This window comes from Pseudorca crassidens, chromosome 2 (assembly GCF_039906515.1).
Source record: "Pseudorca crassidens isolate mPseCra1 chromosome 2, mPseCra1.hap1, whole genome shotgun sequence".
Taxonomy (NCBI): domain Eukaryota; kingdom Metazoa; phylum Chordata; class Mammalia; order Artiodactyla; family Delphinidae; genus Pseudorca; species Pseudorca crassidens.
In genome coordinates this window covers 9,004,677-9,032,302 of record NC_090297.1, presented here as the reverse complement: position 1 = coordinate 9,032,302, position 27,626 = coordinate 9,004,677, and the positions used below count along the sequence as shown (strand labels likewise).

At 54.0% G+C, this 27,626-nt stretch overlaps 1 protein-coding gene and 1 long non-coding RNA gene across 6 annotated transcripts; one reads left to right on the top strand and one right to left on the bottom strand.

Moving 5' to 3' along the window:
* Positions 1–14,392, bottom strand: AGTRAP (angiotensin II receptor associated protein). Of its 2 annotated transcripts, none has more exons than XM_067720650.1 (5): positions 14,244–14,392; positions 6,641–6,675; positions 4,226–4,331; positions 3,210–3,384; positions 1–1,721 (listed from the first exon to the last, which is right to left on the bottom strand). In XM_067720650.1, the coding sequence occupies exons 1-5, from the start codon at positions 14,268–14,270 to the stop codon at positions 1,618–1,620; spliced, it is 447 nt and encodes a 148-aa protein (XP_067576751.1). In that variant the 5' UTR covers positions 14,271–14,392; the 3' UTR covers positions 1–1,617. The 2 variants fall into 2 exon arrangements, with proteins under 2 accessions (XP_067576751.1, XP_067576759.1); XM_067720658.1 differs by lacking the exon at positions 14,244–14,392 and adding an exon at positions 13,065–13,397.
* LOC137215426 (uncharacterized) lies at positions 13,597–25,219 on the top strand. Of its 4 annotated transcripts, XR_010939290.1 has the most exons (4): positions 13,597–13,735; positions 15,851–17,741; positions 18,471–21,113; positions 21,233–22,695. It is a non-coding gene; the product is annotated as an uncharacterized lncRNA (long non-coding RNA). The 4 variants fall into 4 exon arrangements; XR_010939289.1 differs by lacking the exon at positions 21,233–22,695 and adding an exon at positions 25,103–25,219 and having other exon boundaries at positions 15,851–21,113; XR_010939288.1 differs by having other exon boundaries at positions 15,851–21,113; positions 21,393–22,695.
* The last annotated feature ends 2,407 nt before the right edge of the window (positions 25,220–27,626 follow it).

Here is a 27,626-nt window from a genome sequence, read left to right as displayed (position 1 = left end):
TTGATAGAAATAGGCCTGGTTTATTCATTGAACTGCTGAACAGCATTCCTTAGAATGAACGGACCACGGCTTATCTGTCCGCCCCCATCTGACTATGAGGCTGTTCCCGGTTTTCCACAGCTTCAGCCACCCAGCATCCCTTGGCCCCAGAGCACAAGCCCCTTCCCCGGAGGCCCATGTTCCTTCTTCCAGGGCTCTCGCCACCTGACAGAGGACTCCTAATGCCTGTTCCCCCCCCAGAGCAGGACCTGAGTTCACCCCTGTAGCTCCAGCATGTGGCAGGCACCCAGCTTCTTTGGATGGACGGATACAGAAGAATGGGGGGAGGGGACTGTGCACCAGGCCTCGACCTCTTTGTGCCGGGGACGAGCCAGGATGGCCTGAAAGAGCCCAGGTACCTGGGGCCCAGTGGTCAGTGCCATCCCAGGGGAGTGGGGGGGGGGCCCTGGCCATGGGATCCTTGGAGCTCCTGGACAGGTGTCCCCGTCTGCTCTGAGGCCAAGACACAGGGTCTGCCAGGAGCAGACCGCCCCGGCCCACTCACCCAACAGCATCATGGGCTCAAGGAGCAGCCCCGCCGACAACCTTGCCGTCACGCAGGGAGCCCTCCCGAGGGCCAGGCACCGTCCATTTCAGCTGCATCATCGCTCTCTGGGCAGGCATTAGCCCTCCTCCAGCAGACACGGGGGTCTGAGGGGCACACAGTCAGGGGCAGGGCAGGATTCAAACCAATACCTGAGCCATCTGAATTCGGAGAAATGGACACCCACTTGCCGCAATGAACAGTGCCCTCCTCTGCTGGGGCCTCGGCTGTGCTGGAGCTGAGCACAGAGCAGGCCCAGCTGGTCGTGAGCCCCTGCTTCCTCCTGCCACGAGAGAATGGGCACCTAAGGCCTGGTGCCCTGGGGATTCGCCGGAATCTTCCCAGGAATGGCAAGTCCAGGCTCCAGCCCTGACGGGAGATTAAACGTGGCTCAAAACACACTCAGCTAGAGGATTCCCTGAACTTTAATGCCATGGCTCTGAGAAGGGCAGCTGGAGGCTGTGGCGGACCTCTGAGGCTGCAGACACCACCAGCCTCCAGTGATGGGGTCCTGGGCCCCAAGTGACTAGGCAGTGAGAAGCCGTGGGGCCTCACCCCTGCACTCCTGGGGCTTAGTGTGACCAGAAGCTCTCAGAGCTCCTGCGGGAGGGCTTGGCCAACTTCGGGAGAGGCGTGGGGTAGGGGCATCACTGGCTCTTAGAGGCCTGACCCCGCCAGGCTCAGGCACGGCTCGACCCAGCGCCTGCACGGAGTAGCTAAGGGTGGAGGTGACAAAAGCGACCACAGTTCCCAGCCTGGCACCAGTGGGATGCCTGGGAGGGAGGAGAGGCCTCGAGGAGTTTGGGACAGGTGTGCACAGGGGCTCCTGGCCTCTCAGGGCACTTGATTCAGGCAACCCCTGAGATGGGGAACCGGAAGGCACATCCCACATTAGTTCTGAGAAAGGTGGGGGGACGGGAGCGCCCCGAGGATGACATCCAAGGCACCAAGAAGGTGATGCAGCCTCCTCCCACCCCTCCCCACAGTTTGTCAAACTGGCCCCTAGGCTGGGGCCAGGTGCAGCAGGGCTGGCTTCAGTATCCTTGGGGGACGTGAGCCCTGCTCTCCAGGTCGGCAGGGGCTTCTGGAGAGTCAATCGTCTGGTAGGCACTGTGATCCTGTGAAGGTCCGAGGAAAGCTAGGGGGCGGGGGAGATGGGGGGAAAGAAAAACTGAAGGGTGAGGACTTAGGACATTCCACAAGGCCAAACCAACATCCCCCTACCCCTTGACCAGAAAGGCCAGAGCTGGGCATCCCAGCACCCAGGAGTGACAGTGGCAGCAGCCCCAGGCATCAAGCCTTTAGCATATATTATTTATTCAATCCTCCTGTAACCCTACAGAGGTTTTTTATTGTCCCCACTTTACAGATGAGGAAACTGAGGGTCACAGAGATGAACTGACTCGCCTGAGATTATAAAGCTTGAAGCAGAGGACACCAGGGTTCAGACCTAAGCAGCACGACCCCAAGGACAGGGCTCGTAGCCATTATGCCTCAGTGGTTCTCTGAGCAGCACATGCTCAGGAATCTGGCCAAGGGACGCCCAGCCCTGGGCCCACAGGCTCCTCTCCGGCTCCTCTCCCGGACAGAGCGGATACAGCGTGACTGTTTCCAGAAGGCCCCAGAGCTGGCACAGATGCAGAGCCCAGAGGGTGCAAGGTAGGCGGTAGGGCTCTCAGTGCCACACCCCTCACTCCCATCTGCACTCTGCACAACTGTCCTGAGCTCCTGAACGGGCCCCAAGGGCCCTGGGCCTCAGTTTCTTCATCTGTCTAATGGAGGAACGTCACTGGCTCCTCCCCGCCCCCGGGCAGGCCTGGGCAGTGCTGAGGTTGCCCAGGGTGGGCAGCCTCGGGCCATTCCGGCCCTTAGCCCAGCAGCTCTCCCAGCGGGTCACGGGCCACTCTGGACCTCTCTTCTCAGAAGTGAAAGGTGGAAGACCACACCTCTCTCCACTTCTCTCAGAGAGAGAGAAAGGAGGTGAGAATGTGCATCAGAGAGGGCAGGGGAAGGGCCACCACGAGAAGGGGTACAGCTCAGAGAGGCCGTGGGAGCGGGCAGCAGGTCTGGGCTAAGGGAAAGCACCTGCAGTTCAGGGCTGGCTTTGGCCGGGGCCCCCACGGCCTAGGCCACAGCACCACCCCTCCCTTGGCCACCCAGACCCCGTATGTGGCAGGAGACGGGGGTTCCAGCAATGGGGCTGGAGGGAGCTGAGAGGGGAAGCTGGCCCTGCAGGTGCCTACAAGCCTCGGGCCACAGACTGCCCAGAACCGCCTGGGGCACTGGATCACGCCCAAAGCTGCACCCATGTCTGAGCTGACAGGGGAACCTAGCACTGTAGCCTGGTGCCAGGGAAAGGTCATAACAGGTGGGGGCGGCCGGGGGCCCCGAAACTTGCACACGGTCCAGCCTGGCTCCCAGAGCCCACGCCAAGCCCCGCCCTGCACCTCGAGCCCTTCTCTCAGGGGGCAAGGTTGGCTCCCTGGGGCCGGGGGCTGGGGGGCGGGCAAGGTGGAGACCAGGGAGAGGTGGGGAGATGGCAGCGTGCCAGCACCTGGGCCAGCGAGAGGGGAGTCGGGGAGCTGGCGGGAGGCGCTGGCCTCACCAGTGTGGAGGAGGTGCTCACCCCTGCGCTCCCGGTGCATTTGGTAGACGAAGCAGCAGGAGACCGGCTTGAGGAGCGCGCTGACGATGGCCATGCCAGCGCTGAAGCGCTCTGTGTCCAAGAGGCTGGTCCTTGGGTAGAAGATGCTGATGTGGATGATGTCCAGGAAGATGGTGACCACCAAGCCACCCAGAAACTGCAAGACAGGCCGGGCGCAGGGCCCAGGGGCGACCACGTGTCATCCGGGTTTACGAGCCCGCTGCCCCCCTGTCCCACCCCCTCACTCTCCCACCATATACACCAGGCCGGAAGCTCCACTTGTGCCCTACTGTGTCCTTGGGGTTTGCTGGACAACAGATCAAGCCAGCAGCCAGGACTCTGTGGATGAGATGCCCGACTGGGGGCTGTGAGGCCGCGAGCAGTGGTGTGGGGCCAGAGCACCTTCCCCCACCTCCTCTCATGCTGAGGCCACGACGAGGTACAAGACTTGGGTCCAGAGCCTCTGAGATGGAAGGTCCCTCAGAATTCACTTGCTCCATCTTCACCACCAGAGAAATCCCTTCTCAGCCATCCCGAGAGGCCGGTCGGGTGCTCACAGCCATCTGGGTCTGAGCGGGTGTCGGGAAGCTCCCCCGTGGGACAGTTCAGCCAGATGGTGTCCACTCTGACCTCACAAGGTGGTGGAGTTCCCTCTTCACAGGCCTCCCGGCCACATCCCTCCCTATTAGGAGGGCCCTAGAGGTGGGTTACTGGCGTGTGCTCCACTGCCCTCGGGGAAGGGCCAGTCTGGGACACCGGTGGGAGCCCACGCCATGCCCCTCTTGGGGAAAAAATGAGCAGACTCCGGGCTCTCTGAGCCAGGCAGGCAGGGAAGCAGGCCAGACTAGTGAAGGTGCACGTGGGCTGGTAGCCTGGGTGGGCTTACTTAGCAGAAAGTGGAAAATGGGGAAAAAAGAAGGGAGAGGAGATTGGACGAGTGAAGGGGAAGACGGAGCCGGGCCCACGATCACCCTCAAGCCAGTTCTCCCCCAGCTCACCATACTTATGGCGTCGATGGAGTCCCGCTGCGCGACGGCCCACACGCCCAAAGCCAGGATGGTGAAGTTGGACCACGCGTAGGCGCCCGGGAACACGATGCAGCCCCTGCGGGAGAAGGAGGCATCTGAGTCAAGTCAGGAGGTGGCCGCCGCACAGGTGCCCACCCCTCCCACAGGTCACCTCCTAAGGCTCTCAGGTCTCAGGGCCCCTACGAGCAGAGGCCACAGTCCATGGCCTTGTTCCTTCCCCCCACGCCCCCGTGCTCCAGAAATGTCAGCACTCTGCCTCCGCTCTGCCTCCGCGGAGGCAAATGCCACCGCTCTGCCTCCCAAACGGATCCGGAATCTGGCCACGTCCCTCCAGGTCCAAACCACCATCCTCTCCTACTAGCCTCTCCCCACTGGTCTCCGTACTTCCACTCCTGCCCGCTCCTGGCCATTCATAAACAGCAACCAGTTAGGTAAATCGGGGACGTCACTCTGCTAAAAGTTCTCCAATAGTTCTCTTGGAATAAAATTCAGATTCTTGACCATGGCCTATGGGGCCCTGTGGGATCTGGTGACACAGTCCAGCCTATACCTCCCATTCATTGCCTTGCTGTCCCCTCTACCCTGAACACTCGGTCCCTTTTTGTCATTTTAGCCTCACCTCAACTGTTAACTCCGAGACTCCTTCTCTGACTGCCCCATTTCAAGTACCACCTCACCGCTTTCTAACACAATGCCCACCCTCTTTTATTTTGTAGGGTATTGCTACTAACTCAACTGTTTACTTGTTTGTTAACTCAAAGAAAATAATAGTTAACCCAGAGCCCTTACTAGTACCTGGCACAGTTATAAGTGCTTTAAATTCGCTCATTTATGTGCATTTGTCTTAACAACCCCAGTAAGGAGGCACTATTGCTATCCTCATTTTACAGATGAGGAGAGAGAGGCACAGAGAGGTCAAGTAACTTGCTGAAGGTCACACAGCTGCTAAGTGGCAAAGCTGGGATTTAAACCCAGGCAGTCTGGCTCAAGAGGCTGCGCTCTTATCCACCGTATTCGCTCAGCTTGGATGGCCCCAGCACGCAGTGGGGTGCCTCACGAATTTAAATGGCGTTCCCTGAAGTGTACCGTACAGAAAACATGTGCAAAGTACTTAAGCGTAGGGCACAACGAGGCTTACTCAGAATAAGTAATCTCATTTTTTGGTTCTGGAAAGCAGGCCTCACCAGCTCAATCTTGGGGAGCGTCACTGAGAAATCTGGATTTTGACTCTGCTCCTCGAGGTCATTAACCATGATTATCACTGTTCCCATTATTCACACCCGTTAACGTGTGCACTGCACTTCCACAGCTGCAAAACGCACACGTGAGCTCAATGGTCTCCAGTCTCGGTTTGGCAGACAAATCTCCCCAGAAACTCAACAGCTAAAGCAGACGGTCATGATGAAAATCAATCCTGAGTCCTCAGGCCTCCCTTGGGCAGGCCTGGGCAGTGTCCGGTGAGCAGAGCATCGCCATGCTTCTCTCTCACAGCTCCTGAGTGGCGTGCTTCCTTGTACCCATTTTACAGATGGAAACCAAGGTCCCAAGAAGTGGAGTCACTTGGTCAAGGTGACCTGGCTGGAATATAGCAGAGCCAGGACCTGAACAGGGTCAGTCTGAATCCTGAGCCTGCCGTCTCTGGGCAGGGGGTGTGAAGTGAGAGTGAGGGTCCACCCCTGAGCAAGTGACCTCACCCCTGTGTCAGGCGTCTACTTGCTGAGCAGCTGAGCTAACCCCCAGAAGGCGACCAGCCTGGCAGCTGGCCTCTGGACACCCTCAATGGAGGTTAGCAGTTTTACAGTTTCAGAAGTTACGCTTTCACCTTCCGATGACCTTACAGGACAAGTGGGAGGGTCAGTAATGCTCTCACTTTATAGGTGAGAAAATGACTTAGGGGGTTTAAGTGACTCACCCAAGGTCACAGACACACAGAGCTCTACCTGACATCCACCCCAGCACTGTATAAGAGACCGGCCCCCAGGCTTCAGCACCTCAGACCCCCCAGATGTGAAGGCCTCGGGGAAGAACTAGAGGGGTGACAAGCCCAAAGGGCTCGGGCAGTGTCTGGAGGAAGGTTGAGCGGTTGGTACTGCCCTGGGCTGTTGCCTCCCTGAGGATGAGGGCTCGAAGCTCCTAGGGCAGTGATGGCAAAGGCCTCTGGGTACTGCCTGCCCCTCTGACATCCTTGGAACATGGGGAGCTTGCTGGTGATGTTCCTGACAAGGTGCTATTCAGTCTTGGAACGGGCTGGGAGACGTGGACAAGGCCCGTGAGACACATGGATGCAGACCCAGGACACACATGGACAAGACCCCAAGGAGACACGTGGACCCAGATCCTGGGAGACAGGTGGACACAGAACAGGACACTCAGAGAGTCACTCACCAGATCGCCAGCAGCCAGTGAACCAGGAGGATCGCCTGTGACACACAAAGAAGAGGGAGTGGGTGGAGAGGAGATCTGTGAATGTGACCACCATGGCGGCAGGGGGGTGGGCAAGAAAGCTTATGGAGCCAGAAAACACCGGAAGCCCCCGCCTAGCCCCTAAGAGGGCTTCAGCAGTGTCTGTTGAAATGAAACACCACCAACAGTGACAGAAGAGAAGGTAGAGAAGGAGGAAGAGCACAGGCCAGGCGACGCTGCCACGTTGCCCTCCCCACTCCCTCGGGGCAGCTGACACCTACAGGCCTTCCTGCTTCCAAAGGCGGGAGGCTCCTTTGGGGAACCTGGGAATCTGCTCTGGAATCAGAGGAGCCTCAATGGGAAACTGGGGTGGGGGGGAGCTCAAATGAGGCTGATTTCTTAGGACACTGGAGCTGGGGTGCCGTGTGGGGACGGGGGGATGCCGGGTGCGTCCAGGGAATGGGAGAGCAGCCCAGTGGCAGAAGACCAGAGGGGAGAGGTGGGCCTTGAGGGCCTCCGCAAGGAGCATGGATTTCAGCCCAAGTGCACTGAGGGCTTTTCTGCAGGAAGGTAACACGCTATGATTTGTTAAGAAAAGAAATCCCCCTGGCCTTTTTCTAGAGTTCTGCGCTATCCCACCCTTTTTGTTGCCCCATATGTCCTTCAAAGACAGCCCTCTTTACTGGAGCTGGTCTCTATTCCTGGTAATCCAAAGGGCCCTGATTGCAAAGCAAGTAAAGAAGGAAGGAACAGATGCTACAGGGAGGACAGGGCAGCTGCCAGCTAGAGCTTCCAAAGAAGCAGGGAACTCGGAGCTGGTGCTAAAGGGGACGCAGGGACCAGCCAGGCAAAGGAGAGGGAGAGCGGGGCGTCCCAAAGTGGACACCCGGAAGCACAGGCAGGGACGCGGGACCCAGAGCCCCGAGGAGGGGGGGGCGCTGAGGCTGCGGGAGGCCAAGAGCCCCAAGTCGGGAGCTTCAGTGGGGCCTGGTGGTCGGTGGGGGCCCTTGAGGGGGTTTGCTCCCGGCACTGAGCAGTCAAGTTGGGAAGGGGAAGCCAAGAGCCGGGGGCGGGGACGGCATGCTGGGCCCAGAGAGCAAGGGCGCACGGCCAGGATTGCAGTGGTTTCTGGTCTGGTGCAGTGGTTTCTGGTCTGGTGCAAGGGGCTCTGGCTGCGTTTCTAGAAGGGTTACTATTTATGGCACATTCCAGGTCCTGGGCCCAGCGCCCCACGTGACCTTCTCTGGGCCTCACAACAGCCTCTGGAGCAGATACTAGAATCATTCCCATTTTACAGTCAAGGAAACTAGGCTCAGAGGTAAATTAAGTTGATCGTGATTCCACTGATGGCAAGACTCAAATGAAACTGTAAGTATGACTCCAGAACCAGGGCTCCTCGCCTTCACGCCGGGGGCACGGCCTTCAGCGGAGGGGAGCTATTTGGGCTTGCTTGAGACAGACGCAGACGTTTTCCACATGGGGGGCAGGTGACATCCGGGGCAGACGCCCGGGATACCCCACCTTCACCCCCAGTGCTCAGTGAAGTGAACAAAGCCCAGAGTACGGTCCACGGCGCCCGAAGAATCCCTCTTCCGGCTACAGAGGACTAGATCGATTCTGTAAGGACCAATGCACCTGGCCTTACACAGGTCTTGAGACTCCGAAAAAGTTGAGTCTACATGACAGCAGGCTAGCTCTGGAAGGAATCTTTGCCATCACCTTCCCTCGTTTATGACCGAGTGCCTCCCACGCGTCAGGCAGCATTCTGAGATTTTTGTGCATAGGAACGCATTTCATCCTTACAATCCTCTGAGGTACAATTTTCCCCATTTTACAGTTGAGAAAACTGAGGCTCAGAGGTAAGTACCTTGCCCCAGGTCGCACAGCTGAGCCACGTTTCAAACCTGACTTAGCCAGGTGTTGTCCGACCCAGGGCCTGGGCAGATGTGCCCTCCCGTTACAAAGATGGGGAAACTGAGGCAGAGGAGGCCTAATCTTCTGAGGGTTTCTCTTCCCAGGGGCTGAAGGGGAGGGATCACACAGCGCTAAGTTTCTGAAACACGTACAGTTTAAGCCGGCATCGCTGGCACCTGCTTGGCCTCCACCCTGGGGATTCAAAGGCGAGCGAGGCAGATGCAACACTGGGCTGCCCTCCCAGACCTGACACCTAGGGTGGGCGGGAAACTGTGAACTAGGCCATCACCTTAGGAGTGTGGATTTCCAATGAGACAGCCTGCTGTGAAGGAAGTTACAGCAAAGGAGAAGGAACCTCACCCTGCGTCAAGGGAGAGGCGCTTAGGAGGCTTCTCTGAGGGACGAAGGGGGTGAGCAGGGGTTAACCAGGGGCAGAGGGGAAAGAAGAGCATTTCAAGCGAAGGGACAGCACCTGCAAAGGCTCTGTGGCAGAAGGGAGCATGGAACATTCTGGAAACGGAAAAGAAGCCAGTGTGGCTGGAGTGGAAGAGGAGAGTGGAGAGGAGGGACAGGAAGCTGGGGGTGGGGCAGGGCTGGGCCTGGAGGGTGTGGGGAGAAATCCTGATCTTTATCTTAAGAGCAAAACACTGTCCCCCTCTGTCTAATAGGAAACCCTGCCCGCAGAGGGGAAGGGACCTGTCGGAGGCCATGACACGCGGCCAGCCACGGTGGTCCTGGTGTCGGGTTTTTAACTAAGACAAGACACCAAGGAAGGAGCCACAGGGGAGGCAGCTCACGTCGCCACTCTGGAAAATCAACACCAAATCCAGCCCTCCCTTGACTTCTATTTCAGAAACGGCCTTCATTTCCAAGGGCTCTGGTTCCCACCTCTAGACTGTGCACACTGCAGGTCTTTAATAAAGGGGTGCTCTTGGCCCGCAGAGCCCAGCTTTACCATGGTAAGAGGAAAGGCTGAGACCCAGGGAAGCCTGTGGGGAAACCATTCTGTTTAACCTGTGGGATAAAGTTTTTCCTGGAGCCAGAAAAGCTTGCACTATGGAGTGAGCACCTGCTAAGGTCCAAAACTAGGCCCTCTCTTTTGGGCAGAACAGAGTATAATCTGGAAATCCTGCAGACCTTTAGCAGGCACACATCCCCTCGGTGTGACATCACTTTTGTTTTCTAAATATTTAGGAAACATAGCATTAGTGGATCACTTCTCTTCAGCCCTGGGAAAAGAAACCCACAAAGACGAAGCCTCCTCTGCCTCAGTTTCCCCACCTTTGTAATGGGCGGGCGCACCCACCCAGGCCCAGAGGGGTCTAATGTGCAGGAAAACTCCAACAAGAAACCCAGCCAAGATTCTAAAAAAGAGTGGCTATATGTGTATGTATAACTGATTCACTTTGCTGTACTCCTGAAACTAACGCAACACTGTAAATCAACTATATGCCAATAAAAATAAAGAAAAGAAACCCAGCCAAGCTGGCTCTGCCCTTCCTGACAGCCCTCATCTCAGCACAAAAGAACTGTCTGCTGACTCTGGGGGAGGTTTCTGGTAACCAAGGGGATACTGGGGATACCCAGGTACTGCCATAGAGAATGAGGGAGGGAGGGGCCTGAGAATGTGCCTGGGCAGCCTGACCGTTCTGACTGGGCAAGAGGAAACAGACTTGAGCTCCTGGACTCTTCCTATAGACTCGGCCCAGGGGGGCTGCCCCGCCCTTTCCACCGCAGAGACAGGCATCTGACGGTCACTGGATGTACCTACTTACTAACCGTAAGTACTGTTATGGAACAGACATCCAGAAACAGTGTCAACCACATCAATCCCTGCTACTGAGGAAGATCTGCCTGTCACGTGTCTACGCTACCCTGAACACTCGGCCCACGTCATCCTTATAACCGTCTGGCGTAGAGTTTTAATCCTGTTTTACTTATGAAGAAACTGAAGCTGTGAGAGATTAAGTAAATTGGCCCAAACGGTAATGCTTATAAACAAGAGAGCCCAGATGCTAATCTCAGGTCTATCTGGTCTGAGTTTTCCTGCTAATAAAAATGTGATGAAGGGGCTTCCCTGGTGGCGCAGTGGTTGAGAGTCCACCTGCCGATGCAGGGGACACAGGTTCGTGCCCTGGTCCGGGAAGATCCCACATGCCGTGGAGCGGCTGGGCCCGTGAGCCATGGCCGCTGAGCCTGCGCGTCCGGAGCCTGTGCTCCGCAACGGGAGAGGCCGCAACAGTGAGAGGCCCGCGTAACGCAAAAAAAAAAAAAAAAAAAAGTGATGCTACACCACCTCCAGGACCACTAGATCCTCCCCTTATCACCCTAGAAGGTAGGGTCTAATTTTATGCTCTTTTTATGGTGAGGAAACTGATACTCAGAGAGGTTTAGAAATCTGCTCCAGGTCACACAGCTAGTAAGCAGCAGAGTCTGGCTTTGGACAGAAATCTCTCTGGCCCCAAAGCCTGTGCTCTATCCACTGTGCTGGAAGAGCAAGGGAAGGGTGGATGGAAATGAGGAGGTTTGACCTTGAGAAGAGAAGGCTAAGGGGGAAACCGCAGGGTCCTGCGGACCAGGACTTAGACCCTTCGTTTGCCACTAGAGGGCCCACGGGGGTGGGGGTGGGACTTCCCAGACGGGTGGTAGACAGACCTGAGGTCACCGTACAGTTTTGTATTTTTTCAGCTTGCAGGATTGAACCTGTGCCCTGGGCAGTGAAAGCACTGGGTCCTAACCACTGGACCGCCAGGGAATTCCCAGGAAAAATATATTCTCTATATTAATCTGTATGGAGGGAATTCCCTGGCGGTCCAGTGGTTAGGACTCTGCACTTTCACTGCCGAGGGCGCGGGTTCAATCCCTGGTAAGGGAACTAAGATCCCACAAACCGCACGGCACGACCAAAAAAAACCATAAACAAACAAAAACAAAAACACCCAGAATATATTTTCCTGGTCCTGTGCAAACACTCGGTGGCCTGTTGCATGAGGCAGCAAGATCCCCGAGGACCCCCGAGGGCTGAGGCTAGGGGACAGCACTCAGGGCTGCTGGAGAGCAGAGGCAGAGGTGGGCAGTGGTTAATGGGGTGGGCATTGCAGCCACATATGTGGATTGGACCCCAGCTCTGTGACTTCGAGCTGTGTGACCTTGGGCCGCTCACCTGAGCTCTCAGAACTGCTGCTTGCTCTTCTATAAAGTGGGACTATAATGTTTCACAGGGGTGTTGTGTGGCTACAGAGAGGTGGAGGGATGTGCGAAACATTCAATGCAATGCCTGCCAGGTAGTCAGCCCCCCAGGCGTGGCCATCCTCATTACTACTACACAGCCAGCTTCCAGAGTTCTTAACCCTCATGCTACACTACCCCCTGCACCCTCCTCCAAAGGGCCTTTCTCCCAAGACCTCACGAACCCTAGCCTATTGCCTTCGAAACTTGTCACAGTGACATTCCTCCAGCTCAGGACTTGCCTCACGGGTGGGGCTGGGTTAGCGACTGCCCAGAGGGCCTGGGGCACTTGCTTCTGCTCACCTGGCACCACTGCCCACTCCAGCTGGGCTGGGCACAAGCAGGCATTGAGCCAATGCCCAAGGAATGTGTGAAATAAGGGAGGGGGTAGTGCAGGACCACAGGGGTGCATTGCCCCCGCTCCCAAGGGGCTCTGGTCTCAGAACACCCCACTCAGACGGCGGTGAACAAGCACCAACAGCTCTCTCCACAGGGTGGCCAGGTTTAACAGCAAAAACACAGAGCACCCGGTTAGTTTTCAATTTCAGATAATGAATAATTTGCTAGAATGTCCCAAACATTGCCTGGGATATACTTATACTAAAAAATTATTTATTGTTGATATGAAATTCAAATTCAACTGGATGTCCTGTATGTTACCTAGCAACCCTAGCTGCTCAGGCCCTCCCAGCACTTAGTTGTCTCTGATTGGTATCAGTTAAGACCCTCTGAGATATGATGTTTTATTTCCCAAGTCAAGGGAAGGACCAGACATTTCATTCCGGGCACCCAAAGCCAGCACAGCTCACACCTGGGGTCGTGTGTGGCCTGTCCCACCCATGAAGTTGCTCCAAAAAAAAGCCCCAAACAGACTAAGCCCTCCCCGTGGACAGAAAATGTCAAGGCAGAAGTCAGTCCTAACTAATTGGTGGCCAGGAAAGGACACAGCTTTGAAGTCTGACCCTGATGGATTCAAACCCTGACTCTGCCACTAAATCTCTGTGGGACCTTGGCAAGTTACTTACCTGGTCTGAGCTGAAGTTTGCTCATCTGTCAAAATCTCAGAAGGTTGATGTGATTAAATAAATAACCTGGCACCCCACAGATGCCCCCCAAATGCGGGCTCTCTCCCCTCTCAATTCCTGTGGCTCTGTCCCTCATTTCATTCCCTCTTAGCAATTATTTTAGGCAAATCTCTAATTAGAGAAAAGGCGGTCAACATTAACCCCACACAGGCTGGAACAGAGTATCGACACCAACAAACCTTAGTTGCCCTCATGTAAATTTCTTCCCAGCTAAACCTTCAATCCAAGTCCATTCCCTTGTTCCAGCCAACTCTCCGCCTAGCCGTTGACTGAAAGCTTCGGGGAGGTTTACTGAAGCAAGTATTAAGGAAAGTATCAAGGGACGTCTTCCCATATGAAGTCACAGCACAGACGGTGTCTAATAATCCAAATATGGATAATGTATTGTGCTGTAGTCATCTCTTAGATTCCTTCAGTACCAGACACCACGGGTGCTAAATTCTTTGTCATGCGTGAGTAAAAGGCCATTCCTGGATACTACAGTCTCGAAGGAAACTGCACTGAGACCCAAAATGGCAGGTTTGGTCCAAGGTTCATACGTTCCTGACCAAAGTTAAAGGCTTCAGCCTCTCAGTGGCAAACAGAGCCAAGAAGCACTGGGCTGGTGGGGCGGGGAGGAAAAAAAAGAACAGCCGCTGGCATCCTGACAGCTGAGGACACGGCTCAGGAAATGAAGACACCCCAGGAAGCTCCAGTGTTTCCCTAAATGCGCAAAGTTGGCGTTCTCTGCTTTTAAGTAACTTCTATTGGTGTCTGTGCTGCTTACGAAATAAAGACGTTGAATTCATAAACTTTGAAAAACCACTCGTCCGGGATCACAGCTTCGTCTGCCAACAAAGGAGGCTACCAGGTTGGTGTCGGGGGTGCAGGTGAAAGGTTTAGCCCCTCTCTCGGTGAAGGGGAGGTGGGCCGCCTCTAAGTCCCCCTCGGGCTCTCGGTGGGCCCCCCGCCCCGCGCCTTCCTCTTTCCCCAGGGGAATTCTGGGCGCGCAGGCCAAAGCGAGCCTCGGGGGCCCGGCGCTCCCAGCTGGGCCGGTCTGACTCCGGGAAGAGGGGGCCTCTTCCCTCCCTTCCCTCCTCCAGTTTCCTCTCGGTCTTTCCTGCTGGCCTTCTGTATCCCTCTCCTTGCTACGGTCTATCCACCCACCTCCTTCTCAGCTGGACTCTGTACGTTCTCTTTCTCCCTACCACCCCTCTTTCCCCAAACGCTCGGTCCTCTCACCTCTAAATTCCTACTTTAAAAGCGCAAACGCCCAGCACGCTCGGGGAGACCCGCCCCGCGCCCGCCCGCCAGCCCGCCAGCCCGCCAACCCCAGCGGCTGGGCCACCCCCGCCCCGCCCCGCCCCGCCTATTGCCACCTTCAGGTTCACGGCGGGCAGCTCCATCTCGACGAAGCTGGAGGGAACCTGCGCGACAACCGCGGGGGCTCCTGGTCTACGAACTCGGGAAACAAACTTGCCCGGCTCCGCCCCGCCCGCGGCCCCGGCTCCACCCCCCCGGGGGGGGTGGGCACGTGGGTTGGGTCACGTGACTGTTGCCCGGTTGCTAGGCGACGGCGTCCGGCTGCTAGCGCCTTAGTCCCGCAACTGCCCAGGTAGTTCCCGGCACCGCTGGAGAACATTCAGATTTGCGTCGCAAAGGGCACAATATCTCGCCGAGTTGAAGTTCCTGCAAGTGGGCTGATGGGAGAACTTGGGAGAACGTCCAGGTACAAACTGCAGATGCGGCAACAGCTGTGTCTCATCCCAGAGGGCACCCTCTCTCCTCCCTCCTTCTCCGGTGAAAGTGGAGACAGTTGCGGACCTCAGAGGATCCTTGTGAGGATAAATGAACTAATTCATGTTGAAGAAAAAATGATTCTGACACTTGCTAAAATGGTAAGGAAAACTTATTCAAGACTACTGGGGCAGGGGTTACACAATAGGGAAGGGAGAGTTCAAGCCCAACTCGGAGAACCCCAAGGATAAGTGGGGGTTTATAGGCAAGCAGCAGAGTGAAGGGTCAGTGGATGGCAAAAGTATTACTACGAAGAAACATCAAGGCTAGGGTGATTCTTGCTAACCTGACCTAACAGGATTCTTGCTAAAGGTAGGCCAAAGGCAGACCTCAAAAGTGGGGAATGGGGAACTTGATCAGATATGGAGGGTGATCAGATATCAAGGGTCGGAGGGATTCTTGCTAAACTGACTTAGCAGGATTCTTGCTAAAACTGGGCTGTGCAGGATGCAGAAGGCTGGGTTGAGGCCTAGTCAAGAAGAGGGCTCAGAGGAGCCTAACTACAGTTTGGTTAAAGATACAGTCTTTGTCCGGACTTCCCTGGTGGTCCAGTGGGTAAGACCCCGTGCTCCCAGTGCAGGGGGCTGGGGTTTGATCCCATGTCAGGGAACCAGATCCCGCAGGCATGCCGCAACTAAGAAGTACTCAGGCCGCAACTAAAAAAAGATCCCACGTGCCACAACTAAGACCCGGTGCAAACAAAATAATAAATAACTCAATAAATATTAAAAAAAAAAAAAAGATAGAGTCTTTGTGAACATAACGTGCCCAGAACAAATGCCTGGCACTTAGTAAGTGGGCAAAATACATAAAATATTGTTCTTATCAATGCACGAGGGGCCTATGGTTGGAGCCTTCTTGAGCTAACATACTTAAAGCTTCAGAAAAATCCACCTGGAAGACCAGCAGAAAACCTATAGTCACACTTGTCTCCAGAAGGAAGAGGACTCGAGAAGATTCTATCAAGACACTGTCTGCCCACCCCTGCTATGAATGGAAGGGATGGAGGGAAGAAAGGGCTCTCCCTCCTGGCATCTCTCTTAAAGATCGTTGCCCTCCAAAGAGTCCCTCCATCCTCCTCCCCAGCCCATCCTCCACCCATAACCAGAGAACACTTTCATTTGGATAACTCCAGCTTTCATTTAGAGGGTCCGCCTGAGTCTGTCTGAGTGTTTATTCTTATTTCCAGGAGGGGAGAGACCACGTGGAAACTTGAAAAACTGCCTGGGTGGGTCCTGAGATCATATCAAGACACATACTCTCTCCAGATACAAAGAAGGACTTTTCTAGTGAGTGTGGGAACTTTTGCAGGGCTGCAGGGTCTGCTGGCCTAATTTAATGCCCCTTTTGGAGACACAGTCATCCAGCCGGGGGGCAGAACAGCACAACATCTGCCAGAGTAACCGAGAGCTGGTAAGCTTTAGAGACCAGACACTGGGTAGGATTGTTCGGGATTCAGAGCCCAGGGGACGAGCTGGACCAGAGTAGCAAGAGTTTGAGTCCTATCCTTGTCCACTTACTGGTTCAACTTGAGTAAGTCACTTTGCCTCTCTATGCTTCAGTTTTCTGATCTGTAAAATGAGGATAATAATAGTATCTTCCTCAACGGGTTGTTAGGATTTGTTAATACACAAAAATGTTTAGAGCATTGCCCGGCAGACAGTAAGCACTCAATCAGGATTTGCTTCTATTTTGTTGTTCATTATTAGTTAATTATCATTAATTATTGCTACCGGCATAGTACCTAGAAAAGAGGAATTCCTCAATAACTGATGGGTATTATCACATTATTATCATATTATTTCCTTCTAAGAGATGTTCCCCATCCACCCCAGATCCTAGAGATGTTTAATCCAGACCTGCAGGTGTGTAATAAAACCGTGATCACCTCGTAAGGAGAAAATGCAAAACAACTCCTGGGATTAGCGCTGACATTTAGTAAGTACTATTTTGTGGCAGACAGTGTGAAAAGTGCTCATAATAAATGTTCACAACAACTGCTGTGGTGTAGGTGCCATTCTCCTCCTGATTTACAGTAAGATGACCGAGGCTAAGAGGAGTTAAGACACTTGCCCAAAGGCACATCACTAGTTGGTATGAAACTGGGCTGGGGACCAAGGAGGTCTGGTTCCACGGCTGTGACATTCAGCCACTCAGCTCCACAGCCCACATCACAGGAAAATACAGCCCAGGCTGAGATGCAAAGGATGAAGCAAGGCAAGGAGGGGAAGACAGATTGGAGCCAGATGAAGCACAAGGCTGGGCCTGTGGAATGTCCCTGCAGCTCACACAGTGACACTGCATTCACCCCGACCAGCTGGGGCCAGAGGCACTCCGGGATGGGGGTGGGGCAGAGTGCGAGCAGACCCAGCAGGGGTGGGGAGGGAGCCCACAGGGAAAAAGGAAAGTGAAACTGTTCTTAAAGCCAGAGTTCCTGCCATGATCTATCCTGACTGTGGAAAGACAAGGGGACCCCCACAAGGCACATCCCACAAGGCTTTGGGGTCATATTTTTAAGGAGTACACTTCTGGAAGTCAAGTTTAAATTTTTCATGTCCCTCACCAATCCTGTCTGTCTCAGCCGAGTTTTATCTTCATACCTTCAACAAAGAAAATGACATCACACAACAATGTGAATGTACTTGACATTACTGAACTGTACACTTTAAAATGGTTGGGATGGTAAATTTTATGTTATGTACTTTTTTTTTTACCATAATTGAAAACAAAACAAAAAACTGACATGCAGAATAGATTCATTCATTTATTCATTCAGTCATTAAGGGAATAGTTATTGAACACCTACTTGGGTGAATATCTAGGAATGGAATGGCTGGACCACACGGCACGTGTATACTTAAATTTTTAAGAAATCGTCAAACCGTTTTCCAAGGCCGTGGTGCCGTCCTATTTTTTCTTCGTAGCACTTATCAATCCGTGACGGTGTTGCCCTATCAGTTTACTTGTCACCTTGTTTATTGTCTGTCCCCCCATCTAGACTGCAAGCCCGAGGAGGGGCTTGCAACCTTGACACTCGCCTGGTGCATAGCAGGAGCTCAGGGAATACACCAGCTGAACCAGTAAGTGTGCACCACTTCCTCCCATCACGGGCACCAGGGAAGACCTGCCACCCAACTCTCCGCTTGTCCTCAGGGTGCCACTGATATAGTCCAGGTTCTGCCCTGGAAGCCACTCAGTCAGTGTTGTTGGTTATGCAAATGGCCGATGAAGCAACCACTGCCGTTTCTTCCCCATAGTTGCTTGTGTCCTTCAGATAAAGATATTATTTGGATCCCTGCTCTGCCTCGCCTCCTCCTAGCAGAGTGATCTTAAAGCTCAGGGTGATGGTGGGGATCCTGTGAGATAGTTTACACAGCATGCCTGGCACAGCTCCTGGCACTTTGTAAATGCTCAGTGAGCAAATAGCTGCCCTGCTACTATGAAAAAACCACAGCATCTTCCAGGGTCTCTCGGGATCTCCTGGCCCCTGATAAACGCCTGCTGAATTGGAGCAGCAGAGAAAGGCCCCTTGGATGGGGAGAAGACGCCCATAGCCCTTTCCTATGAGCAAAGCCTGGGAGATGGACCTCAGTGTTTCAGCATGCTGCCGCCTTCCCAACCTTGACCCCCTCAGCACTGCCACTCTGTATCTATGTGACCTTGGGTTAGTTGCTTAATCTCTCTGAATTTTTTTCTGCATCTAGAAAATGGGGACAGTGATAGTCAGTCCCCAGGCAGTGTGAGGCACAAAGGAGGCACTGAATATGAAAAGGCTTTGAAATGATTTCCAACTGTCCTTTGGTCCACAGTGTACTAGACACCCAACAATTCTGATGTGATCCGGCCACTTCCTTCCCTGAGTGGGTACATCAAACTGGAAGAAACAGAGCAGAGAAAATAACCCAAACACCGTCTGAAAGTCACAGGCACCTGTGAGAGAGCAGGCCCTCCATAGGAAGCTCATCAGAGAGGGGCCTAGAAGGCAGAGCCGTGGACCCTGGGTGCCACCAGGATTCATGCTGGATCGGGATTCGATCTGGAGACCTTGCCTCCAGTGCTTCTTGGCTTGACCCAGACACACTGGCTCTGTGTTTCCTGGCCTAAGGTCTGGCAGGATGGGGGAAAGCCCGGGTGTTGTTGGTCAGGGTTGTTCCTTGTATCTGAGGATGTGATCTTTTCTCTTTCTGAGCAAAGACAGCAGGAAAGGAGGAGCAGAAGTGAAGGAACCGAGTGGAACCCTGTAGGGTTAGTGTCGGGGCATCTCTCTTAGGCTCTCAGATCCTGCGGCCCGTTCTCTGGTTGATGCCAAAATTCTGAAAGTATCGGAGATCATTATGACTTGTCAGTAAGATCGGCCGTGTCCACACATCATTCACTCGGAGCCGGGCAAGGGATGTGATCCTGCGGAAGCACATGCCCGGGGGGGCGTTAGGGTGGGCGATTCTGCTCCTTTCCTCTTCCTGGGTTTTCTGGAGGAGCTTGGACATTGCTGGGAGGTGTGAGAGCCCCCTCTCCAGAGAGGCATTTGTTTGTGTGACTGGTCAAAAGCGGGGGGGGGGGGGCTGATTCTGAAATACTTGTCCCGCCGGCACAGAATTGGAACTGATGGCAGCGTCCACCGCTGACTTTTATAGGCCACAGTCAGGCTCCTCAAATACTCCTCCTTGAGCCTTAAAACACAGCCAATAATTCCTAATGTTCCTGTTGCTTTGCCGCCTCATCAGGGTCCTATGAAAATCACTGCTGGGTGAGCCCCATCCTGGGACGGCCTCACCGAACACTTAATGATATTACCCTGTCCCTCCAGAGGCCGGTGTGCTCAAGTCAGCCATCAGAGAACCCATGGGAATGCCCTGTGGACCCCTTGGTGAGCGTGGAAAAGGCAGAAAGGAAATTGCCTGTGCCCTGCCGTGTCCCAGGAAACAGTGGTCATGTTAGACACCAGCCAGAAAGAAAGCGATAGAAGTGGATGTTGCCAAGGACAAAGCCAGCCCCCCCGCTGCACTCTAATTCTCTGTCCTGTGGCATTTTCTTCATCCATACTCCAGCAATCCTCTGTATTTTTATTGAAGTATAGTTGATTTACAATGTTGTGTTAATTTCTGCTGTACAGCAAAGTGATTCAATTATATGTTCAATTATATATATATATACACATTCTTTTCCATGTTCTTTTCTATTATGGTTTATCACAGCATGTTGAGTATAGTTCCCTGTGCTCTGCAGTAGGAGCTTCTTGTTCATCCATCCTGTATATAGGGATTTGCATCTGCGAATCCCAAACTCCCAATCCAGCAATGCTCTCATGTCACCGTGTGTATGCATGTGTGTGTGTGCGCGCGCACACGCACGAGTGAGCTCCCAGGCCGTCACTAAATGTGTGCTGACTGCCTCTCGCCTCCCCCTGCCTGTCCCGGTTCTGTCCGGAGTTCAGGCTGCTGCCTCCTCTCCTCTGTCGGGCCCCCCATCTCTCCACATGGGTAGGTTGGAATTCCAAAGGAGGCATCTGAGGGCTCCGGCCGCGCCTTAATGATCGCTCAGAAGCCCAGACAAGGCCAGTTATGGCTGCTGAGGCCTGCGGCCCCCAAGATACTTGTCTGCAGTGGGGTTTATCTTGGTGTTTGCTTTCACCCGCTGCCCGCCGCTGGCTCACCGCCGATGGCCTTCAGTCTCTGCGGCAGGCAGGAGAGATAAGAGAAGAATGAGGACGCCGTGGTGGGGCTGGGCAGGGTGCCTCCATGGTTCCACCAGTTGGAAAGCCCCTGGGAGGAATCCCGAACTCTTTCCTCTCTGAAGAGTCCCCCAGGAGGCGGCCTGAAGGTGAGTGCGTGACCTTCGGCTTAGGCAGCCCAGGGCTGGGACCTGCCGGCAAAGCTCCTGCCCACCCCGCCAGATGGCCCTGACAGCAGCCTTGATGGTCCTGGTTGAGCTGCACAGTCCTGTGATGGGCGGAGTGGTGTGGTTGGGGGCAGGGGTGAGGATCGGTGACCCACTCCCAGTAGGTGCTCAGTGAACTGCTGGCCTTTGAGAGGAACGTGGGGTTGGTGAACATAATCAGGTTTCAGACTCACAGAGGCTCGGGCAGGGTCCCTGGCACTGCCACTAAGTAACTGTGTCACTTTGGACAAGTGGCCTTTGTTTCTTAGTGCCTTAGTTTTCCTCCTCTGCAGAATGGGCTCTAACAATTTCCGGCTACACCAGAGGATGGGTGCCCCATGCAGGGGACTCAGCTCAATAAACAGAGGTCGGGGTTTTCTTTGGATGAATGCATTTCCTCTCTAACCCTGGATTTCACTCTGTGCTGGGCGCTGACACAAGGTCAAGGCTGGGAACACAGCGGGACAGTTCGGGACCACAATGTGCAGAACTGACTAACCTGCCCTGCTGCTCTGACCAGTCACCAGTGTGGAAGGAGCCCGGGTGTCCTGAGGCTGGTCCAGTGGCACAAACAGGTGGGTTTTGGGATAAACCATTGTGAGGGGTGTGATGAATGGAAGGGGCGCCTCTGTTAGCCACTTGCTTACATGGGTCCACTCACACCACCCTACCCCGCCCTATGCATCCCGACCAGAACTTCACGTCCAGACACTCCTCCGGGCACAGCAAAGCACCCATGCCCACATACGTGACAGATGGTGGCCGCTGCTGCCACCTGAGGCTGAGGCTAGCAAACAGACTGTGGAAGCCCAGTGCTTCGTGACACCCCACAGACAATGCTACCACACACCCAGGTGTTGTGATCCAGATCTGGAGCTGGGGAGCCCAGCACCAGGAGCCTTCCTGTGATGGTGAGTTTTCTCTGTCAACTTGGCCAGGCTGTCGTACCCAAGGATTTAATCACACACTGATCTGGGTGCTGCTGTGAAGGCATTTTGCAGATGTGGTCAACATCGACAAGCAGTTGACTTCAAGTAAAGGAGATGGACGTGCCAGAATGTGGGTGGGCCTCACCCAATCAGGTGAACGCCATCAGAGCAAAAACTGCGGTCTTAGGGAACAAGAAATGTGACCTTGGGGCTTCCCTGGTGGCGCAGTGGTTGGGAGTCCGCCTGCCGATGCAGGGGACACGGGTTCGTGCCCCGGTCCGGGAAGATCCCACATGCCGCGGAGCGGCTGGGCCCGTGAGCCATGGCCGCTGAACCTGCGCATCCGGAGCCTGTGCTCCGCAGCGGGAGAGGCCACAACGGTGAGAGGCCCGCGTACCAAAAAAAAAAAAGAAAGAAATGTGACCTCAAGTGTGCAACATCAACCTCTGCCTGAGCTTCTGGCCTGCTGGCTGGCCCTGCAGATTTCAGACTTGCTGGCCCTACAATAGCATGAGCCAATTCCTTAAAATATATCTATACAAATACATATATAAAGAAGAGATAAATACATAGACACATAAAGATACATAAATATATTGGGACTTCCCTGGTGGCGTAGTGGTTAAGGATCCACCTGCCAATGCAGGGGACACAGGTTCGAGCCCTGGTTCCAGGAAGATCCCACATGCCACGGAGCAACTAAGTCCGTGCGCCACAACTACTGAGCCTGTGCGCCTAGAGCCCGTGCTCGGCAGCAAGAGAAACCACAGCAATGAGAAGCCCGCACACTGCAACGAAGAGTAACTCCCCATCGCCGCAACTAGAGAAAGCCTGCGAGCGGCAACGAAGACCCAGTGCAGCCAAAAATAAATAAATTTTTAAACGAAGATACATAAATATAAATATTCTATTTGTTCTGTTTCTCTGGAGAACTCTGAGACACCCCCAATCCAGCCACCTGATCCCCTGAGGGGCAGCACCCACGCTGCCAGGAAAAGCATCAAAGTGACTGTCGCCTCGGGTTCAACAGGTCTTGACTTTTCACTTCAGACTGCTCTGACTCTCGTTAGCAGAAATGGGTTTGAGTTGACATCCCACGACAGAAGGGGTTTTTAGAAGCCCAGCATGCTTTCTGCAACCACTGACCCCGGGATCAGCAGTATAGACTAGGGGTTGGCAAACTACAGACCGATGGCAGATCCAGGCCGCTGCCCTTTGGTGTAAATAAAGTTTGGTTGGGATACAACCGTGCTCATTCATTTGTGCTCATCTATTTCCGTGTTGTCTATGGGGGCTTTTGCACTACAACGGCCAGGTTGAGCAATTGGGACAGAGAGGGTGTGACTTGCGATGCCTATATGAAGGGGGACCTTCTGGGCTTGATTCCTGAGACCCATCCCCAGTGGGAGGTTTGCCAGCTGCCTGGGGCCTAAGCAGGGAGGAAAGTGAGTTCTCAGGAAGGTTTGGTGCCGTAGTGCTCAGACCTGGGGGATGAGGGGGTAGTTATCAAACATGCAGGTTCCCAAGCCCACCTCTGGAGATTCTGAGTCAGAGGCCCGGGTAGGCTCAGAAACCTGGGTCTGCTCCCCAGAGGAGCCTGATGCTGGTACCCCAGGCCCGTGTTATAGGAAACCCTGGATTAGGGGGGTTTCCCTGTCCCGGCTGTAGGAGCCAGTCCCTCAGTGGTGCCTGGGCATGGAGATCCCCACAGGTACACTAGGCCTTTAAGGGCTTCCCACACCTTGGTTACCCTGGCCCCCAGGAGAGTCTGGACCCTACCTTGGCTTTAAGATGCAGAGCTGCTGAGAGCCATGACATAGCCTTGCTCTGATCAGATAGGCTTAGGGGGGTCTGGTCTGCAGAGCTGGGTGGTGCTGCCCGGAGCTGCTGGCTGGAGATAAGGGACGTCTTCCCTGGTGCTAAGCCAGGCTGCCCGTCGCCAGTTCACACCCTTTCCCAAGACGGCATCTGAGCCTGCCCAGGCCTGGCCTCAGGCGGTGGTGCTTTGTTCTTCCGCGGTCTGCCCAAGCTGGCATCTGCTTGTCTCTGCAGTCTGCCTGGAATGAGCCTGCCAGCCTTGTATGTGGCCAGCCTTGGAATCTCTTTGGGACCTTAGCTGCCCCAACTCTAAAATGGGAGAGAAAAATATGAAACTCCCACCCAGGAGGTCTGGTTAAAGGACCATGATGCAGTCCAGGTGAAGGCAGAGACCCTGTCTGCCTGTTTACTGCTCAGCCCTGAGCAAATGCTCAATCCAAGGTGTGGAGTGAATGAGTAAGTAGCTGGAGAAATACCAGGCTCAGAGTCCCCTCCAAACACCCTGACGGTGCTCCCTGCCTGCACATCTCTGGAGGGGCAGAGAGAGACGACACGGCAGCTTATTAATCATCATCTCTTTATTTACAGCTCAAGAGAGCGCATGCAACACGCCATCACAGGACTACAAGGGCGTAGCACCTCCCCCCTCCCCTGCTGCCCCAACACCTTAAAGAGGAACGACAGCCCCCCCCCCCCCCAGGGAAGTTCCCAAGAGTCAGAAAACCCAACGACTGAGGCCCCAGGCCCAGGTGCTTCAATTCATTTCCTCTAAAAGTAAAGGCCAGTTCCAGCGCGGGAGACAGGGCCTCAGAGCCTGCGAGGTGGTCATTGCTGGTTACTAACTAGGCAAACTGGATCTCATATTTGCCAACTCACACCTGAATGCAAACCCCCCAAATCATCCAAATGTCCGTGACCGTCTGACAGTCCTGTCTCCCCCTCTGCATCCTCGGCCAATGTCTCTGAATCTTTATTGTGCACAAGCACGGCCTGAAGAACTTGTGGTTCAGCAGGTCCCGGCGGGACATTTCTGCCAAGCTCCCAGGTCTTCGTTCCTTTTCCCACAAGAATGTGGAATGGACATTGACAGTGGGGAATTGTAATAGGAAAGAGCCTTTTGTATCCTATTACAAGTTAATCACTAAAGGGATGTTGCCTATAAACTCAAATTGTACACAATGGCCCATCTCTGGGAACCCTGCTTCCCAGATAATGTGGATTAAGCTAAAATACCTTTGTTTAGCTCACAAGAAACATTCTGACCAGGCCCATCTGTGAATGACTGCAGGGAGGAAGAAATTAACACATCCCTTCTGGAGGCTGATAGGAACCAGGAAGTGTTTGACTTTACTCGCTCCCCTTTTCATATAAAAGGAGCCTGAATTCTAACTCTGGCAAGATGGTTCTTTGGGGCACGCACTCACCATCTTCTCGTTTGCTGGCTTCTCAATTAAAGTCATTAGTCCTTGCCCCAGCAACAGCAACAACAACAAAAAAGGATGGAGGGACCAGAAAGCCTCTTGCTTCCAGAAGAGGCTGCTTATCCTCCATCAGACTTAGGATTCAGAAAATACACTCCCTGCAATGGAAGCCCCTGGCTCTTCAGATTGGCAAATCCTGTCACCCCTCCCCAGCACACACCCTGTTGTCTCCCATAGGAGTGAAGGTCATCTCAAAGGTCATGGTGCACCTTTCAAGCCCATGAAACCCCCCATGAGTAGCCTAAATGGTTTGATCTTCCTGCCCCTTCCCGCCGTCTCTTCCAGCACGTATTTTTTCCCTGCTGTTCTGTTGTCTTATAAACATGTTCCTTGCAGGTTGCATATATGTTCACTGTCTCTCCAGCTGCAAAGCGGATCCCCTTCCAGGGAGCTGATGCCCACCATCTTGACATCAGATTTTATTGGATGCGTTGCATATGGCTTCAAGTAAGCATCCACTTGCTGCTTCTCAGCGGTGGAAGGGATCGTGGCTTTGGGAGGTGACTCGTGGCTCTGTGACTCCACAAGGGGCAGGTAAAGCTGTCACGTTCCCACGTGGCGTGGCTCTCACGTCCTCTGACCCTTCACTCATTCCCAGCAGGCTCAGGAGACCCTCTTGGCATTGGCAGACAAATCCCAGAAAGGCAGCCTCATGGGAACGGTGGGTATCTCTGGGGAGTGGCTGGAAGACTCCCGCAGGAGGAATGCAGGGGTCACAGGTGACCGTCCCTGCAGCTATTGGTTTCCACTTGGCCTCCTGCTCGGCTCTGCCCGGCCCCGGGGTGGGGTGGGTATTTTTAGAAAGCTCCGATCTTGTTGTTATTGCAAAGCCAGTGACACCTGCAGCTCTGCCTCAGTGGCCAGAATCTGTACATGCTGCCTCGGGCTGAGTCCAGAGCAGTTTTCCAAACCTCTTTGACCCAGAACCCCATCCCCTCTCTCCTAATGGAGCATCTCACGGCCCCCGTGTTCCAGGGGACACGCCTTGGGAAAGGAGCCTGAATGGTGATCTCTGAGTATGTGACGGATTATCTCAAAATACTCAAATCATCCTAAAAATAAATTAGCTAACACTGAGGGCTTATTACGTGCTGGACACTGTTCTAAGCATGTTACCAGGATTTGTGTTTACATCTCACAGCACCCCTATGAAGGAAGATTTATTATCCCTATTTTACAGATAAAGAAATCAAGGCGCAGAGATCTTAACTAAGTTTCCTAAGGTCACCGAGGTGGCGAGCGGTGTAGTAGGCCGTTTGTCGGCAGCTGTACCTGCGCAGTCAGCAGGGCGAGGGAAGGGTCTCGGGCCCAGTGTACATCAGAGTCACCTGGACGCTTTGCAAACGCACGAAGCCCAGAGACAACCCAGACCGATTAAACCAGCATCTTCGCAGGTGGGCTCGGGCGTTGGTACATTTGCAAGTTCCCCAGACTGTTCTAATGTGCAGCCCAGGTTGAGACCAGCAGATTAGAGCAGCGATCTGCTAACTGTGGCCCGGGGGCCAAATCCAACCCACGGCCTGTTTTCGTGTAGTCTGCAAGTTAAGAGAGGTTTTTGCATTTTAGAAAATCAAAAGAAGAAGAATGGGTCTGTGACAAGTAACAATTACATGAAATTCTGTGTCCATAAACCATTTCATCGGAACACAGCCTAAAATATTTATCTGGCCCTTTACAGTAACAGTTTGTTGAACCCTGGATTAGAAGAAATTGGCTTATGTCCCAGCAAGAGAAATTTAAGATAGACCAAGGAAGAACTTCCTGGTAGAGAGGTCTGTTAAACACACAGGGGGCTCTGGGATCCCTGACTCTGGATTTATGAGGATTCCACCCACCCTGCCTTTGCAAATGCAAGATGCAAGTAGCTAGGGCAAAGAGATAGGCCTTGACTTTCTAGCTATGGAGCTCCCTTGGTAGTCAGTGGCAGTTCTGTGGGGCCTTTCAGCTTTGTCCTGATCGGTGTTTTCCATCGTTGATGGCCCAGGGCTAGCCTAACCGCTGCCCTCCAGACAAAAGCAATTCTGGGTTCCCCGCCTGCAGCCACCCCTGCTAGGGTTCTATCACTATCTCGAATCTGCCACTCCATGTGAGGCACACAGTGTGGGCCTTGTCTGGTCTTGAACAGACAAAACTGCCAGTGGATTCAGTTTACAAACAGCCGGCTTTGATCTCTTGCAGTCCCCCTTCTCCCCAAGATTCCCATGCCCGTCGAACTTGAATAGGGCAAAAAGAGCCAGTGTATTTGGTTTCTCCTAGATCTGTCTGCTTTCCTTGGTGCCGGACCCTTGACCCCCGACTGATTTTCCCAGTGGAGTAAACAGCCCTGGCATCTTGTGGGCGTGGTCGCCCGGCTGGGGTCCAGGCCAGCAAGGACTCTGGATGGAGAAGGCTTGCAACCGTCTTTGCCCTGGACCTGAAGGTCCTGAGTGAGATGCCAGGTGGGGGGGATTTAAGTGGCTCTCCTGAGGTGGTCACTAGAGTCACATCTGCTCAGAGAGGTGTTTGGGGTAGGCATCGTGAGTCTGGCCTGTGGGGAGCTGTTAGGAGAGGTGCCCCAACTCCTCAGTGGGCTCTGCTGCCGAAGTGTAGGCTGGGGGTCCTGGGATGGTCTCTGGGGGGCCTGGGAACCACTAAGACGTATGCAAAGTGGGTGCACACGGGCAATGTGCGTACTTTTTGAGTCCATGCTTGCATTAGATTCTCAAAGGACATGAACTACAAAAGCCAAAGAACCCCCCTGGGGTGGCAGCTTTCAGGCAACTCCAAAGTGCATGTCCCAGGACGGGGTGAGCGGGGCCATAGAAATAAGAGACAGCTTTACTGTCTACCCCAAACACTTCATGTCTCAGAATACCAGCTC